The sequence below is a fragment of the Lycorma delicatula genome, chromosome 10 (assembly GCF_047948215.1).
Source record: "Lycorma delicatula isolate Av1 chromosome 10, ASM4794821v1, whole genome shotgun sequence".
NCBI classification, from domain to species: domain Eukaryota; kingdom Metazoa; phylum Arthropoda; class Insecta; order Hemiptera; family Fulgoridae; genus Lycorma; species Lycorma delicatula.
Genome location: NC_134464.1, coordinates 52,872,963 through 52,888,651, shown reverse-complemented (window position 1 = coordinate 52,888,651; position 15,689 = coordinate 52,872,963). Strand labels below are relative to the sequence as shown.

At 30.9% G+C, this 15,689-nt stretch overlaps 1 protein-coding gene across 1 annotated transcript; it reads left to right on the top strand.

Moving 5' to 3' along the window:
* The first annotated feature begins 6,578 nt into the window (after nt 1-6,578).
* On the top strand, nt 6,579-15,689 carry LOC142330867 (uncharacterized). Its single transcript, XM_075376331.1, has 7 exons — nt 6,579-6,598; nt 7,328-7,420; nt 8,772-8,876; nt 10,020-10,109; nt 12,593-12,665; nt 13,922-13,988; nt 15,572-15,689. The coding sequence occupies exons 1-7, from the start codon at nt 6,579-6,581 to the stop codon at nt 15,679-15,681; spliced, it is 558 nt and encodes a 185-aa protein (XP_075232446.1). The 3' UTR covers nt 15,682-15,689.

The following is a 15,689-nucleotide window of genomic DNA, read 5'->3' as shown; positions in this document are numbered from 1 at the left end:
TATTTTTTATTTTACCTTTTACATGTTTTAAAATTGTTAGGGAAATAAAGTGATTGGTGTAAATAAAGTGTGAAATTGAAGTGCGATCAAGATGAAAGTATGAAATTAACATTATATTCCTCACTACAAAAATATACAAACTGTAAATAAAAATGAGACATGTGAAATTATACAGTTTACCCGATTATATTCAACATCTCATCAACTTTTCACTTCATGCTGCATCCTATATCTTCAACCGATTTTTTTCAGCTGCTTGATGGATTTGTCCTTTGGATTAGCTGTGGTGATAAATGCAATGCTGTGTAGCCAAATGGTAAAATATTAAGGTACTACTAATTCTTTACTACATTATATATATTTATATTTCATGATAATATTAATATTTATTAAGACTCCATTCATTTATGTAATGTTTAGCTTCAGTTAGAGCGACCAAATAATGGAGCTCCTTGCTCTGTGACTTCAACCAACCATTATCACTTAACTTGTACAGAGACCAGGGTCAGAGCATTAGCCCCTCCGGGCTAGTCTAGTGGTTAACTCATCATTGCAAATATCTGGATACTAGATTTTGGATACCGGTGATGTTTGTGGTTGGGTTTCAATTAACCGCAGTAGTATGAAAACCTTACATCCTGGATCACTAATACATTAAAGAACGAATAGTGCAATATATGAAGTCTCTTTTCACAAGATAGACAGCCAAGCAAGTGTCTATTTACTACAAAAAGCAGTCCAAAACCCGAATCTGTTTTTTTTTTACTAATCGATTTCAATAAAATGATCTAGTATGTAAGTAACTTATTCAAATACATTAAATAAGATTGATCCAGTATGTAAGGTCTCTTTTCACGGAGAGCACTGGCACTTTTTAGTTAAATTCTCACCACGCAAGCGTCTATCTACTACAAAAAGCACACCAAACATGACTGTTTTTCTTCGATAAATCGTTATCATTAAATTGATCCAGTATGTATGTAACTTATTGAAATACATTAAAGAAGATTGATCCAGAATGTAAGGTTTCTTTTCACGAGCTCCGATTGGTCGACTGATCACCCGGCAATTTTAAATCCAATAATTAAAAAATTAAAAAAAATGGCCTAACTCTAAAACGGTGTGTCCTAGCCCACTATTAATGTGATTTTGAAAGGCATAACCGAACGGGTATTTTCCAGTTTTTTGAATCGATAGCCACTAGTTTCATCCGCCTACATCCACCCATTCTCGAGATACGCCCTTTTCACAACATTTTTTGAAATTGAAGATGAAATAATATGACATTATATTAAATACAATATAAAATATAACATTATATAAAATATAATTTTATATATATATATACACAGATTGAGAATGGGTTTTGATAAATGAATAAAAGCTATATCTTCATTTAACGTATTATTAATAGAAGATATATTGTGTGAGAATTTACAAGTGGTTCACAGACTTTTTCTTTTTTTACATGGAAATTTTGTTTAGTTATGTATTGTTTTGCTTGCTTTGGCGATGAATCTCTTGCTTGACAGCAGTTTGAAAATATAATGAAACCATGCTCGCGCTTCATTTTTCAAAAATCGTTGTAGAATATACTTACAAAGTAGATGGTAGAAAATTTTTCATGAATTTTAAATACCATAGCAAGCAAAGTACGTGGAAGCCTATATAAAATTGTAAAAATAATAAAATAAATGATTCAGTTAATATTATAAAAAAATTAAGTATGATGTAAAAAAACAACGAAAATTGAAGATTACTAAAAGAAAGATCAGGTGGTGTACCAATATCCTGTAAGTACCGATTTTTGTTACCATTGAACATATTATTCTTAGTTGAAAATTTTAGTTCGGCCGAGTAGTTTCATATAACTATGCATAATAATTCATATAACTATCCTGTATGCGTAATAGATCTGTTAATTCAGAATGATTTTTCTGCCACTGTTCTTGGTAAAAGCGCTCTGATTTTGTACGAGAGGATCCCTGCTGCCTTAAAACTGGCTTAGGATTTCTTTGAGAGATTTGTTGTCTTGTTTAGCAATCCTTCTGTATATTACTCCTTTCTAACCTCCACTTTTTTCCTTTATTTTCTTGTTAAAATGTTGTTTTTCTATGAATTAACACTGGATATCTAAGGATGCGGGGGACGTTAAAAATTCACTGTTCTTGGTATCTATCTAGTCTGGAGGAGGGTATAGCTTTTGAACCTACCTAGCTAGTGATTCTATTTCTGCAAAAAATGTCTAAAAAAGTTCTACCTCAGGCTGAATTTTTAATAAGTAAAAATGGACCACCTAATCATTCTAACAAATATTTAATATTTTTTTAAATATTAATAATAATCTTAGTAATCCTATCCTGCGGTAATCTTAACAAGTGTACACAGAAAGATTTTCGCTTCTTTTTCATAGTATCAATTAAGGATTCCAAGTTTTCGTACAGAAATTTATTAGGCAATAATCTGCACTGATTTTCATGTTTATATTTTTTGTGTATGCAGGTTCTAAGAATCCTGCGTTCAACTTTAAGCAAAAAGGTTCAGTCCTATTTTTCTGATTTAATCTAAATAAAGTCTCGCTCGTGTAAGTAATTACCGGTTTAACCACAGTTTTGTAATGTCTAATTTTAGTGTTAATCGAGAGCGATATTTTGTTGTAAGTATTTTTGGTTACTTGTAGCACTTTGTCCAATTTTATTTTTCGTTACATTTACAAGTAATGATCTCTCCAAGATATTTAAATTTTTCTACAAGTTCTACTTTACTTGTAGTGTTACTTGTAGCACTTTGTCCAATTTTATTTTTCGTTACATTTACAAGTAATGATCTCTCCAAGATATTTAAATTTTTCTACAAGTTCTACTTTGTTTCTATTAATATTTACAGAATTAATAACTAAAGGATCTATAGCCATCATTTTAGTCTTTTCGTAAGAAATTTTAAGTCCAATTTTATTCGCAAGTTCTTCTAGACTTGTTATTTGTATTCTGGCTTTTGCGATACTATTAGCTAATAAAGCTAAGTCGTCGGTAAATCCTAGGCAGTTTAATTTAAGTTTTCCCTTTTGTATCCTATGTGAATATTTTTTGGACTAATTTTAAACCATTCACGCATCAGAAATTCTAGTGCACAATTAAATAATAAAGGCGAAAGTCCGTCGCCTTGTCTCAGTCCGGATTTTATGTAAAAAGGTTCGGAAAATTCGCCACGAAACTTCACTTTAGATTTTGTATTTGTCAATGTTAAACCGATCGTATTTACCGATTTAGGATCCGATCCGAGATTTCTCAGAATTTTTAACATCGAAGGCGTATGTATGCAATCATACGCTTTTTTGAAATCAATGAAATAAATAATATCTGCTTTTGCTTTCTATTATAAATATCTATAAGTAACTTCTAAGTAATAATTTGATCTGGACAACTGCGCCAAGCCGAAGACCAGCTTGGTAATCGCCTAGCTCGCTTTCTAGTTGCTCCTTAATTCTATTGTAAATAATTCTAGATAAAATTTTATACGTACAATCTAATAATGAAATTCCACGATAATTGTCTGGATTTGTCTTGTCGCCTTTTTTGTGTGAATTTTCTGTGAAATTTGGATTCCCAAATTTTAACCAGAGAATTATGAAAAGATTTCTTAACTGATTCTCCTCTGCATTTTTCCAAATTTCTACAACTGTTTGCTCCGCTTGCTTTATTATTTTTAAGTTCTTTAAGTGCATTTTCTACTTCTTTATAAGTCGGTGGTTTTCTGTTTGATTCTGGCGTTTTAATTTCTGTATTAACACTTATTTCTAGTAAATCTTTCGGTTCTTCGCAGTTAAAAAGCTTATTAAAAGCTTCTGCAAAGTTTTTGTTATCCGAGTAGCGAGCCTTTTACACTCCCTATCGGAATTTTGTTTTATATATATATATTCATATATATAGTTTTAAGTTTTATTTATTTTTAATATGATAGTTTTTAACGTAGTTTTAAGTTACATGTTAGTGTTTTTGTTATCCGAGAGTGGGCCTTTTACACCCATTCCGGATTTTGCTTACTGTGTAGTTTCAAGTTTTAATTACTTTTACTTTTACTTTTATTTATTTATTTTCCGGGGGATGATAACGATCAATCGTTTTTCGCCTTAAAAAAAAAAAAAAACAGTTTTCTTTTACCCTGTGGAGTACGGTCCTCTCGGCAGATGTCCCGCAGATGGCCGTGTTCGGACACGGCCGCTCTTCCAAACATTCTGCGTGCCTGCTCCACCGCCACCTCGGATACGGTGTGCACTTGCGCATCGTAGTGCGAAGAGAGACGTTTCTGACGAGCCACGGTGCTCCAAATATCGTCCGCAACGCTATGTTTTGGATGGCTTCTAATTTCTTTTGAAGCGTGGAGTTCAACAAAGCTCCACATGCTGAGTAAGGATATGCTAGAATTGGCAGGACGTATAGCCGAAAAATGAGCAATTTGGTCGCCAGTGGATATGGACTGGCACTGTTCAGTACTGGGTGTAGTGAGGCCCTCACGGCCTTTGCCCTTTGGGTCACATATTTAACATGTTCTCCTAAGGCAAGCCGTTTGTCCAGGACTACTCCCAGGTACTTGACTGTTTTCCCAAAGTGGATTTTCTCTCCTGAGATTTCCAGCTGCCTGGCTGGAGCACGTGTCTTGTATTATAACATCAGTGGCACCGATTTTTCACCGTTGACCTTGATTCTTCACATATTGAGCCATGGCTCTAATAGGTCCAGTTGCCGTTGGAATCTCTCGATCCCGTAATCTACACTTCCGGATTCATAATAATATGCCATGTCGTCTGCGTATAGAGCTGTTTTGACTCCTTCCGACAGCGGCATATCGTTGACGTAGGCTGTGTACAAGAACGGCGAAAGCACTGCTCCTTGGAGGACTCCAGCGGCTACGTCTCTGGTGGAGGAGATTGTTCCCCCTACGCGTACAAAAAATTGTCGGTGTAGTGAATAAGACCATATGAATCTGACATAGTGACAGGAAATCGTCGTATTTGCGAGTTTATACAGCAAGCCGCTATGCCAAACTTTGTCAAAGGCTTTAGCCACATCTATAAAAACGGTTGCAGTTACCACTTTTCTATTTAGGCTTCCGAGGAGTCCAGTTGGAGGTCGTCGAGTGGCCCTCCCTGAACCCAAATTGCTCAGGCCGCACTCCTTTTCCCCAATGTCACTTAAGTCTGTCCAAGAAAATCCTTCGAATAGCTTTGACAACACTGGGAATAAGCATATCGGCCTGTAATTCTGGGGAAAGAGCTGGCTTTTCCCAGGTTTAAGTAGGTATACCACCTTTGCAGTTTTCCAGCAATTCGGAAAATATCCAACGTACAAAATTGACGTGAATATTGTAGTTGTGGTCGCTATAAGAGCGGGTGGAACATTCCGGAATGCGCGGGCACCGATCCCGTCAACACCCGGAGCTTTGTCGGGGCTAGTGGCTTTGATTGCAGCCGAAACCTCCGCTTCAGTGACTTGATCTATTTCTAGTGGGGCGTCCTCCATCTGTGCTAAATAATCTACAAGGAAGAACTCCACTTCTGGTGTAGTAGTCGTTCATGGTAGGAGGGGGGTTTGGAGTAAATTGGTTCTCCAGTGTGTTGGCGAAAACCTCCGCCTTGTCCGCCTCCGAATCTGCCAAAAGGCCTCGTTGCCCCACAACCGGGTGGCGGGGCTTCGTTTTCTCTTCCCACTGAAACTCTCTAACTCCTACTACATCTACATTTATCCTATTCATTTCCCTCTTTAAATTTTCTAACCAACCAACCTTTTTTAAACTTCTAACATTCCATGCTCTGACTCGTAGAATGATATTTTTTAATTTTCTGGTGACCTCTTCCTTAGTAGTTCTCACCCTGGAGATCCTAATGGGGGACTAGTTTACCTCCGGAATATTTTACCAAGAAAGGCGTCTCCATCATTGCTATATGAAAATACAGAGAACTACATTTTCTTGGAAAAAAAGCAGCTGTAGTTTTCCATTTTTATCAGCTGCGTAGTACTCAGAGGACTGAGTGATGTTGATATGGCTGTTTTAAGTCGCCCTTAACACCTACTGAAAGAGCTGCTGCCCTCTTTCAGGAATCATTCCTTAGTCTGTATCTCAACAGATATCTCTTCGATATGGTTGAACCTTCGGTCCAGCTACTCTGTATCACTGAGCACTCAAGCTCCCTCACCAACGGCAAGGTGTCATGATTCATAGAGGGAGACTTCCAGTGTGTGTGACTAAATTTGTTAATATTTGCAGTAACGTAATCAAAAGAAAATTATATTATTATTTTTTTTTTGTAATATTATTAATATAAATATTAAATTTTACATATTAAAAATTTCAATAATCAAACTTTGTTATGGAGAGTCACTTTTTGGTTGTCATGTAATGATCACCTAACTACCTTTTCCATAACAACAGCTTTTATATTTTAATTTTTATTATTAATAAATATTAAAGGTTGAAACATCATCCTTGCATTTTATGTTTTTAATATCATAAAATAACACTTATTAATAAAATAATAAACTATAAAAAACCTAATAATTGAATTTTTTAAGCAGTCTGTTATGAGTAACCTTCCAGTTAAGTAAGTGAATAATGATTAATTTTATTTATGAGTATATTAATTATAGCTTTAAGTGAAATTTCCTTTTATTTCATCAAAATTACCATACTTTTTCTTTTACTGATATTTTGATTTATGCATAGAATTAGGTAGAACATAACTCAATTTTATTACTGTCGATTAAAGAAAAGTCTGTAAACATGGAGATAGTCTTTTGAAAATGATACAGATTGCAATATCTAAATCTGATTTCTTTTGATACTTAATAGAATAACTTCATTAAATGCCCAATAACATGTAGCTGTGGAGCTTTTCACCGCTCAAAAGCAATTCCTGAAATGTACAGATTTAGTTTTGAACTCAAATCTTTTGTAAATTATATTTGCAATGATAGTTACAACATAATTAATGTTTTCAAATTAGAAAAATTTCTCATTAAATAGTCTTAACATACACTTTAGAACAATTTATTAGGTGATCCAAATAAATTTTCATATTATTAGCTAAACAAATTTCGACATCTTCAAGAATTAGTATTTCCCCCATATTTAATATACATTAATAAATAGTACAGGAATCAATCCACTCAACTCTATTTTTTTTAACTGGAAATGATTTTTATTAATTATTTCCATAATGATTGAGCAGATGAAAAGGGATAAAGAGGAAAAAAGAGAAAATAATTTACAGTAATATTTTATTTACCTTTCAAATATTTGGGTTAGTGTTATTCTTAATTTTTTTTTTTAGGGGAAGAAGAGGCTGCAGAGCTGTTAATTCTGCACCATACCAGAAGCCAAAGCCAGCTGAAAACATTGATTCATCCTGTCAAATCATGACCAGGTATAACTTTTAAGTGTAGTAGGTTAAGGTCTAATGTTCAAACTTTCCATAAACTAAGTAATACTGACTGAAAATTCATACATTAAACAATGTAACCAATCTTTATTCAGCTTCTAAGTACATATTAAGATAATTTTAACAATAAATATACCTTAAATTACATCATGAAATATCTTCCCTCAACATTTCTTTCAATTAACATATTTAAGGAAGTGTAATTTCATTATTAGATTATAATTATTTATTGGACATTGGTAAATATAGCATCTACATTTTTTGTCTAACTTAAATTATTCTCTAATAATTCAGTCCTTCAGAATTTCTCTTGTCTTTTGTATTATTTTTTCTTCTACAACTCAATAATTACTGCTGTGTGATATTTAAAAGTCAGTTGGATTGAATCCTTCCTTTTCTGGCAGCAATTGTTGATTTGGTAGATTGCTTTCTAGATCGAAGGCCGCCATGATTGACATCCTCAATGTCCTCATGTATTGGTAGGTTCCGATTGTCAAAAATCTTCTTGTACTCTTATAAGAGCATTCATATGGCGCAGATTTGGGTAGCCATTCACAGGAGTAGACCTGCTAACCCTGGCAATCATTCTCATAGTGTTATTTAGTTGAGCATCTCTATGAACATAAGGGCTGTTAAGCATTGTGTTTGCTAAGGTTGATGTAAGATTCATTATCAATGTGGTAGTACTCCACATATTTGGCAATTATTCATGTTTAGCAATGACTCATAAAACTAATGATAAAAATAATTCAATTTTACATCATTAGCTAACAATCACTTTTAGCAGTATTAAATCATTTTGTGTCCTACAAATTTCATGATCTTCAAGAATTAGTGACTTATTCATAGTTAATATACATCAATAAATAGTACAAAAATCAATCCTTTTATTGTTAGACGATAAAACCAGCATTGATGGATCTTGTAATTAATTTTTAATTGTCTCACTAGTCATGATATTCACCATTTTGAAACCAGACCTTTTTTATACAGTAATTATTTTGTGTTCACAATTTTACATTAAAAACTTACTATTTAAATAATGAAAAATCATTGCGGTTCTCTGAAACGGGGTTGGTTATTATGGACTTTCTTTTTTATATTAATTTTTCATTAATTTTTCATCAATTCTTTAGAAAAATAAATCCCAAAATACTTTGACTCTGTATAAAAAATACAATTCCTTTTTTTATTTGGAAATGATTTTTCTATAATGTCCATATGATTAAGCAGATGAGTAGAGGCATAAAAAAAAAATTAAATAATTATCTTTTATTTCTGTAATTTAAAAATTTTTGTTACTATTATTTTTATATATATTTTATTTTATTTTTAGGGCAAGAACCCGCAGAACTGTTGCTCCTGCTACTTCTATTTCTACACCAAACCAGATGCCACTTCCAGTTCAAAACTTAGCTTCAAGCTCTCAAATCATGACCAGGTATTTTTAATGTAATTTTAATGTAGATCATTATTTGGCAGTTTACTGTTGGTTACATGTTACTATCTTAGATATTGAAGATAAATGATTTAGCTACTTAATTGTCCAATGATATAATGATAGTTTTTTCAACTATTTAACCAATTTGTAGAAAAATGTTTTTGTGGAAATCTAAAATTAATTCTGTTATTTTGTTTTCCATTTATTTTATGATTAGATTGCCATTAGTTTTAAATTTTATTATGAGATATATCCTACAAAATAAGTGAATGTTCTAATGCTGTTTGGATATACCTTTACTTGTATTATCTTCTGTGAAGTAATGATTGATTGTATATTGACCTAACCAGTATTGTATTTTATGTTTTTGTATCTGTAAACTTAAATACACGATTAAGTATAGCTATGTGTTTAGATATTTTACTTCATTAACTGCTTTTTTGTTGAATTGAAAAAACAACTTTATCAACAAATTTTATTTTCCATTACTGATTCTATTGAATATTATGAGAAAGATACATCAGTAATTGTGCATTGTTCTTTTGATTATATGGAATCCAACTCTGTTAGCTTAGCTATTCTCTATTATTTGTACCTTACCTGTTTTATTTTTCTCTTTGTTTTTTGTTCCGTTTGATTAGATTCAATAAAGCTAAAATTTTTAATTAATTTAGTAAATGATAAATTCTAAACTGAGAATATAAAATGTAAAAAGAGCTGGTGCATTATTGAAAATTAAAAATTACTTATTTTCCAAACTTGTAGAGAATTGGATAATAATTAGACGGCAGGTTCAGTAACTAAATATACTTTGTGACTTAATAAAAGCTGTTCTAACAATAACAATTCAACTTCATTAGTTTCTTGTATGGCTGAACATCTTTAGTGAGTTTTAAACTAATGGATTTTAATGTAGAAAAGGAAATGATAAAGGCAGCATAAAAACTAGAAAAAGGAACTTTCTTTCTTAGAATAAGAATAACAATTTTAGAATAAGAATGTATGTGAAAGAAAGATCAAGTATGATTCAATAATAATACATTTCATTGTGTAAATAATCATATTTTATTTTTGTAATTTAAAAATGTAAGTTATACTGCTATTTTTAAATATTTTTCTTATTTTTATGTATTTGTTTTTTAGTGAAAGTGCCAACACAACTGTTACTTCTACATCAAATCAGACACCACAACCGGATCAAAACTTAGATTCAGTCTCTCAAAACAAGATCGAGTATGTTTACTTTTTAAGTGCAGTATTTTTATTTCTTAAATGTTCATGCTCTACATAAATTTAATAATAATGCTGATTGAAGCTTCAAACGTTTTCAGCAAAATAACTGATCTTTTTTCATTTTCTAAGCTCATATTAAGGTAATTGAACAATACATTACCTTGAAGTACAACAAGAAAATATTTAGTACCTGGTTTGGTTGTTGCCAAAATTTTGAAAACATTTTAATGGTACATAAATAAAATGACTGGTTACTATTATTATCTGATATGTTAGTCGAGCTATAATTTGAACGTCATATATTCAAAAATCTTCAGTTGAAGCTATACACAGGCTTGAGTCCTGTAAACATATGCTCTCTTATTACATGACTTGGTATTATTCTCTTATAACTCAATGCACCTCTACCTTACTGTTGACAGGAGAGGTAGTAAGATCAGATAGCAATCTATAGCAATCCAGAATTAAAAAGATATAAACTAATGCCCAACATCCGGTCTAATTTCAATGTAAATTAGAATTCACTTCCTTTTGCAGTTTAAATCAGTACCATTTCATTACACTGATTTACACGCCTTATATGCAATGCTACAACTCTTAACCTGAAAAGCTACTAAAAAGCTATAGAATTCTTATCAAGGCTTAACAATGAAAAACTCCTTATCTTGATACTATTTACATTCCCACCCCTGCTTGTTCACTAACCTGGGTGGTTAAAATAAAATAAGTGAGGTTGAAAATTGCTATTATCCAGTTTAAGGTTACCTTAGCCCTTAGATTTTTCTTTCATATCAAAGGAACCGACGTTGACTACTAAAGAGTAATCCCTAGTGTCTCTTTCTTGATCTAATATTGGGTGTTGTTTTAAACATTGTTCATCATCTCCAACTTTATACAGACTAACTTCCATTGAACAAGATCAACATGATCGTATGCGTAGCATTTTGTGTGAAATCTTGGAAATACTATTTACTTCTCTACCATCTTCCGTGGTTGTTCAATAACACAATGCTCAATCTTTGCTTTTTATTCTGATTAGTAGTTGGGTTTTTAATTAACATTTTCACAAGTCTGATGAGTTGCTGTTTAAGAAGTCGTAAATGATCTACAAATTTTAGTTCTGCTTTCAAAATCATCTATGATAGACTTAATATCATGAAGTTTGTACAAGGAGGGTCCTAAACAACTCACGATGCAGCATGAACAAATGTCCTTGGATAACTGACCAGAATGTGACCTGCTATGATAATGTAGGTGATGATGCTTTATTGGACAGAATCACTGGTAACAAAATACGGGTCAACCATTTCAAGTCAGAGAGAAAACAGCATAATATGGAATCAAAATAGCTGTGGTTATTTTGATTACCAGAAAAAAATTAAAAAGGGAGTCATCGGTAAGAAAATTGATAGAACTTTTTTGAGAATTATTAAATCTAGTACTTGAACATTATCAGGAAAGGGACTTTGAAAAGTAAGTAACATGACAATGTCCATCTGCACATAACTGCCCACACAGTTGTAACCCTCCCAATAATGAAAATCATTATAGATATTGAGTTAACCTTTCTATAATTCTGATCTTCCTCCTTCAGACTATCACTTGTTTGCCTGTCTTAAAGAGATATTAGAGACCATTGATTCACCTTTGACCTAGGATTGAAGGAAGTAGTGCATGCATGGCTTGCACGCCATGCATGCACTACTATGCCATGCATGCAAGCCATGCATGCACTACTACAAAAAACATATATACAAAAACTATGTTATTTACAAAAAACTTTTTTTTTATTAAGTCATAAAGAAATGTAGTGTTGGCAACTCATGCAGTGTTGGAAAATGTGCAGTAAAAATCAATGGGGGCTATAATGAAAAAGGTTTTTTATTTTTAATGAAATTAAGTTTTTGCTCCATTGTGGAAATTATTCACTCACCTTTGTGTATTAATCTTGTAATAGAAGGTACAAGTATTTTTGAATATCTGTGTCTAATATAGCGTATACTTTTTTATTAATTTCCGGATAAAAATTTGTTGTTTTAATTATTAAAGCAAGCAAACTGAGCAAAGTTCCTTGACAAAATTACAATTTACAAAGCTTAAATACTTGAATTCTGAATGAATTTCCAGCAAGTAAAACAAAATAATCCAGAATAAGAATGAGTCACTAAAAATTTACGCATATCAATAATTATGGTAGCATATATGGTTATCTGAGTTCAAGCTTGAGTATCACCTGGAAGCCATGTTTGAAACAAATGTCTTTTAAAAACAAAGGTTAATACATAAGGCAAAAGTGCTAACAAATTTAGTATCATTAGTAATTTCTATACATTAATAATAAAAAACCTATTCGTATTAAAACCCTATCATAGGGCTACATTTTGGGTAACCCTATTTTATTAGTTAAATTTATTCTGTATTCTATTGTGTATATAATGCTTTATCCTAATTACTAACAATGTTTTTTTCTGTTTATCATTTAGTTTCATGAAGCAATTATCTTTACAACCAGTTTCCAAAATAAGTCGAAGTGATTTCACTAATATTAATTTAAAGGTAAGTTGGTAATTTTTTTAAAATTTCATACTTACATTTTTTCTATAAGCTTATTGTTTATTATTAAATGATCACTTGTAAGAAGAGCTGAAGAAATTTGTTTTATAATGGAGTGTTTGTGTAATTTTGTTTGATACATTTTATAATAAAATAATTTATTTATTATCTAAATTATGGTTAGTGTAATTAGAATTAAAATTTAATTATAATTAAAATTATAATATGTTCTAATAAAGTGATTTTTTTAAAAATACAAGTGAATGAAATTTTATGGATATTTAAGTATTAATTGGTTGGTTCAGTTTTTTATTTTTTTATTTGTCATTATCATACTTATTTTTATTTTAGTAATTTCCTTTACACTCATTTATATAGGCAGGTAGTATTTCTTCTGATACAACATCTCTATTGTTTATTCGCATATTCATGGTATATAAATATGTTTAGATGTAATAATCTTTAGGTTATCATTATTTGTTAACTTTTCATTGTATATTTGCTTAATACTCCAAACAAAGACTCTTGTATCTTTGAATAGTTCAAAACTTTGTTTAGTGTAATTTATGAATTATCAAATCATATTATCTGGTGTGGACAGGATTTTCTCAATCTTGGAAGTGGTACACTCTGTCTAATAGATAACCAGTTACTGCAAATAACAGAAATTCTGAAATGCTTTTGTTTGATCTGTTTTGTATTAATTCCATGTATCTGTAAAGTAAGATTCAAAAATTTGATTTTTAACAAAATTTGCTTTATTTAAGATTTTAGTTTTATGATTATAAAAAAATATTTTTTAAAATATATTTTTATGAAAATTAAAAAAAATGAATTGCACACTTATACTAACAATATCCAGTGTTGCAATGTCTATCTATACAGATGTCATAAACCCACCTGATGTTCTTTTGTGTTTTGATGTACGTGAGGATTGTGTAAGTCATTCATGCAAGAAGTGTGGCCAGAGAATTGGATCTTGCATTTTCGGGTTATGTTAGTAAATTTTCAGTGTGTGTAGGCTCCTTGTTCAGAGTTTACAGTAATCATCAGTATTCTTTCAACATAAAAAGCAGTAAATACCAATATGATTTGCATATGTGTGGATTTTAATCACTGAAGTACCAATTTGTAAATTATTACTTTATTACCATAATCAGACAGTTATTTTGCATTGTGTAGTTCATTAATTGTTGAAAAATCTTATCACTAATACTTTAATGTGTTAATATAACAATTGTAATATTGTTCTGTTACAGGACCATGTTGACCAGAGTGCAAAAAGATCATATAAATCTCGTCAAGATCGTAATGAAAAACATAAAGGTAGATACTTTTATTGGTTTTCTTACACTAGCATTGCAGTATGTGTTTAAAGATTATAAAGTCTAGAGATTATAATTATTTTTTCTTTAGAGACAATTGCTTTTTCCGCATTTGGTATTATACATCTCTGGCTAAGAAATATTGAGACTGTGCAGTTGAATGTAATAGGTTCAAGGACATACAAAAGCATTTAATACATTATGAAAACATAAATGTTCAGGCTAATTAAGTGGTGAAGGGATCTTAAGTTATATAGAAAGATAAGAAAATCTTTATTGAAAAATCTTAATTATATACTTTTATGGAAAATGGAACTACTTTTCAAATGACTATTGTACCATTGGATTTATTTGAATAAATATTTAAATCTAATTATAAGATATAGTTACTTCTAATCAGACTTGAATTACCACTATCTATTTCATCACAATTATTCATTCTATGTAATTAAAAAATATATAACATTTTTTTTTAATGATAACAGCTGATTAGTTTTGTCATTATTTCAGTTAAAAGTAGAAAAATATTGTAAAAAATAATTTTTTCCAATATTATTAATATACTATGGTGTACATTGAAAAAGTTGATAAAAAATAACTCATAAGCGTTTCTTTTAATGCACAACAAAAAAAAAGCAGCCCAATTTAAAGAAAGATAATGTCCTATATTTAATGCGATTAGTTATAAATATTACAATTATCTATGCAAACACTATTAAAATCAAATTTTTTCATAAGAAATGTGTGTTTAACTTATCGACCATTTTTACAAAGCAATCCTTTACCCCCTTTTTCATATTCTGTAAAACCCTTTGATGAATACCTCTTCCAATTTCTCATAATTCATGAAATGTGTTGGCTTTCAGTTCTTTAATGGTGTGTGAATTATTTTTGAGCTAGCCATAAGCCAGTCTGTATTACTCTTTCACTAAAGAAATTTCTCAGAAGGTCCATTGTTGCTCTTGCATGCGACATCTGGCCCCATCTTGTTGAAAACACGAATCTCATTTAAATTTTCAATAACTGTTACAGTTTCTTGGTAGAGGTCTACATTATGAGTATTTTCAAAGAATAAGGAGCCAGTTATACTTCCCCTGGAAATTGCACATCACACACCAGTTTTATGTGGGTGTAGAAGTCATCATTAATAGATGATGTGAGCATTGTTGCAGCTCCAGTAGTGATGATTCATGTAACCAACACTGAATCAACACTCAAATGAAATCAACACTCAATCTGTAAAAAATTGTATTATCTCAATCTGTATTATCCAACACTTAATGCTCTCCTGAACAAATAAGATCATTCTTATTTGTTATTATCTTATACAGAATATGAGCTCTAATTTTATTATGTTATAAAATTGAGCTGTAATATTTAGATTATATCAGAAACCTGTATATGAGTTTAATATGAGTCATCATATTAAAAATTACATTTGTTTAGATTACATTTTGTTTAAATCACATAAAAGGAATTTTATCTTCTAAGAATGAATAGCTCATAATAAAAAATATAATGGATAAACTGCCAGTATTTTTATAATTTTTGGAGAAGATTCATTAACACAAGTTTTTTTTTTAGATAAACCGTATTCTAGAACTTCAAAAAAGTCTTCAAAAAATGCTGGCCAATCTGTACCTCAAGTACCACCAAAAAGAATTATCAGAAAAAAGAAAAATAGGAAGGAGTAAGAATAGAC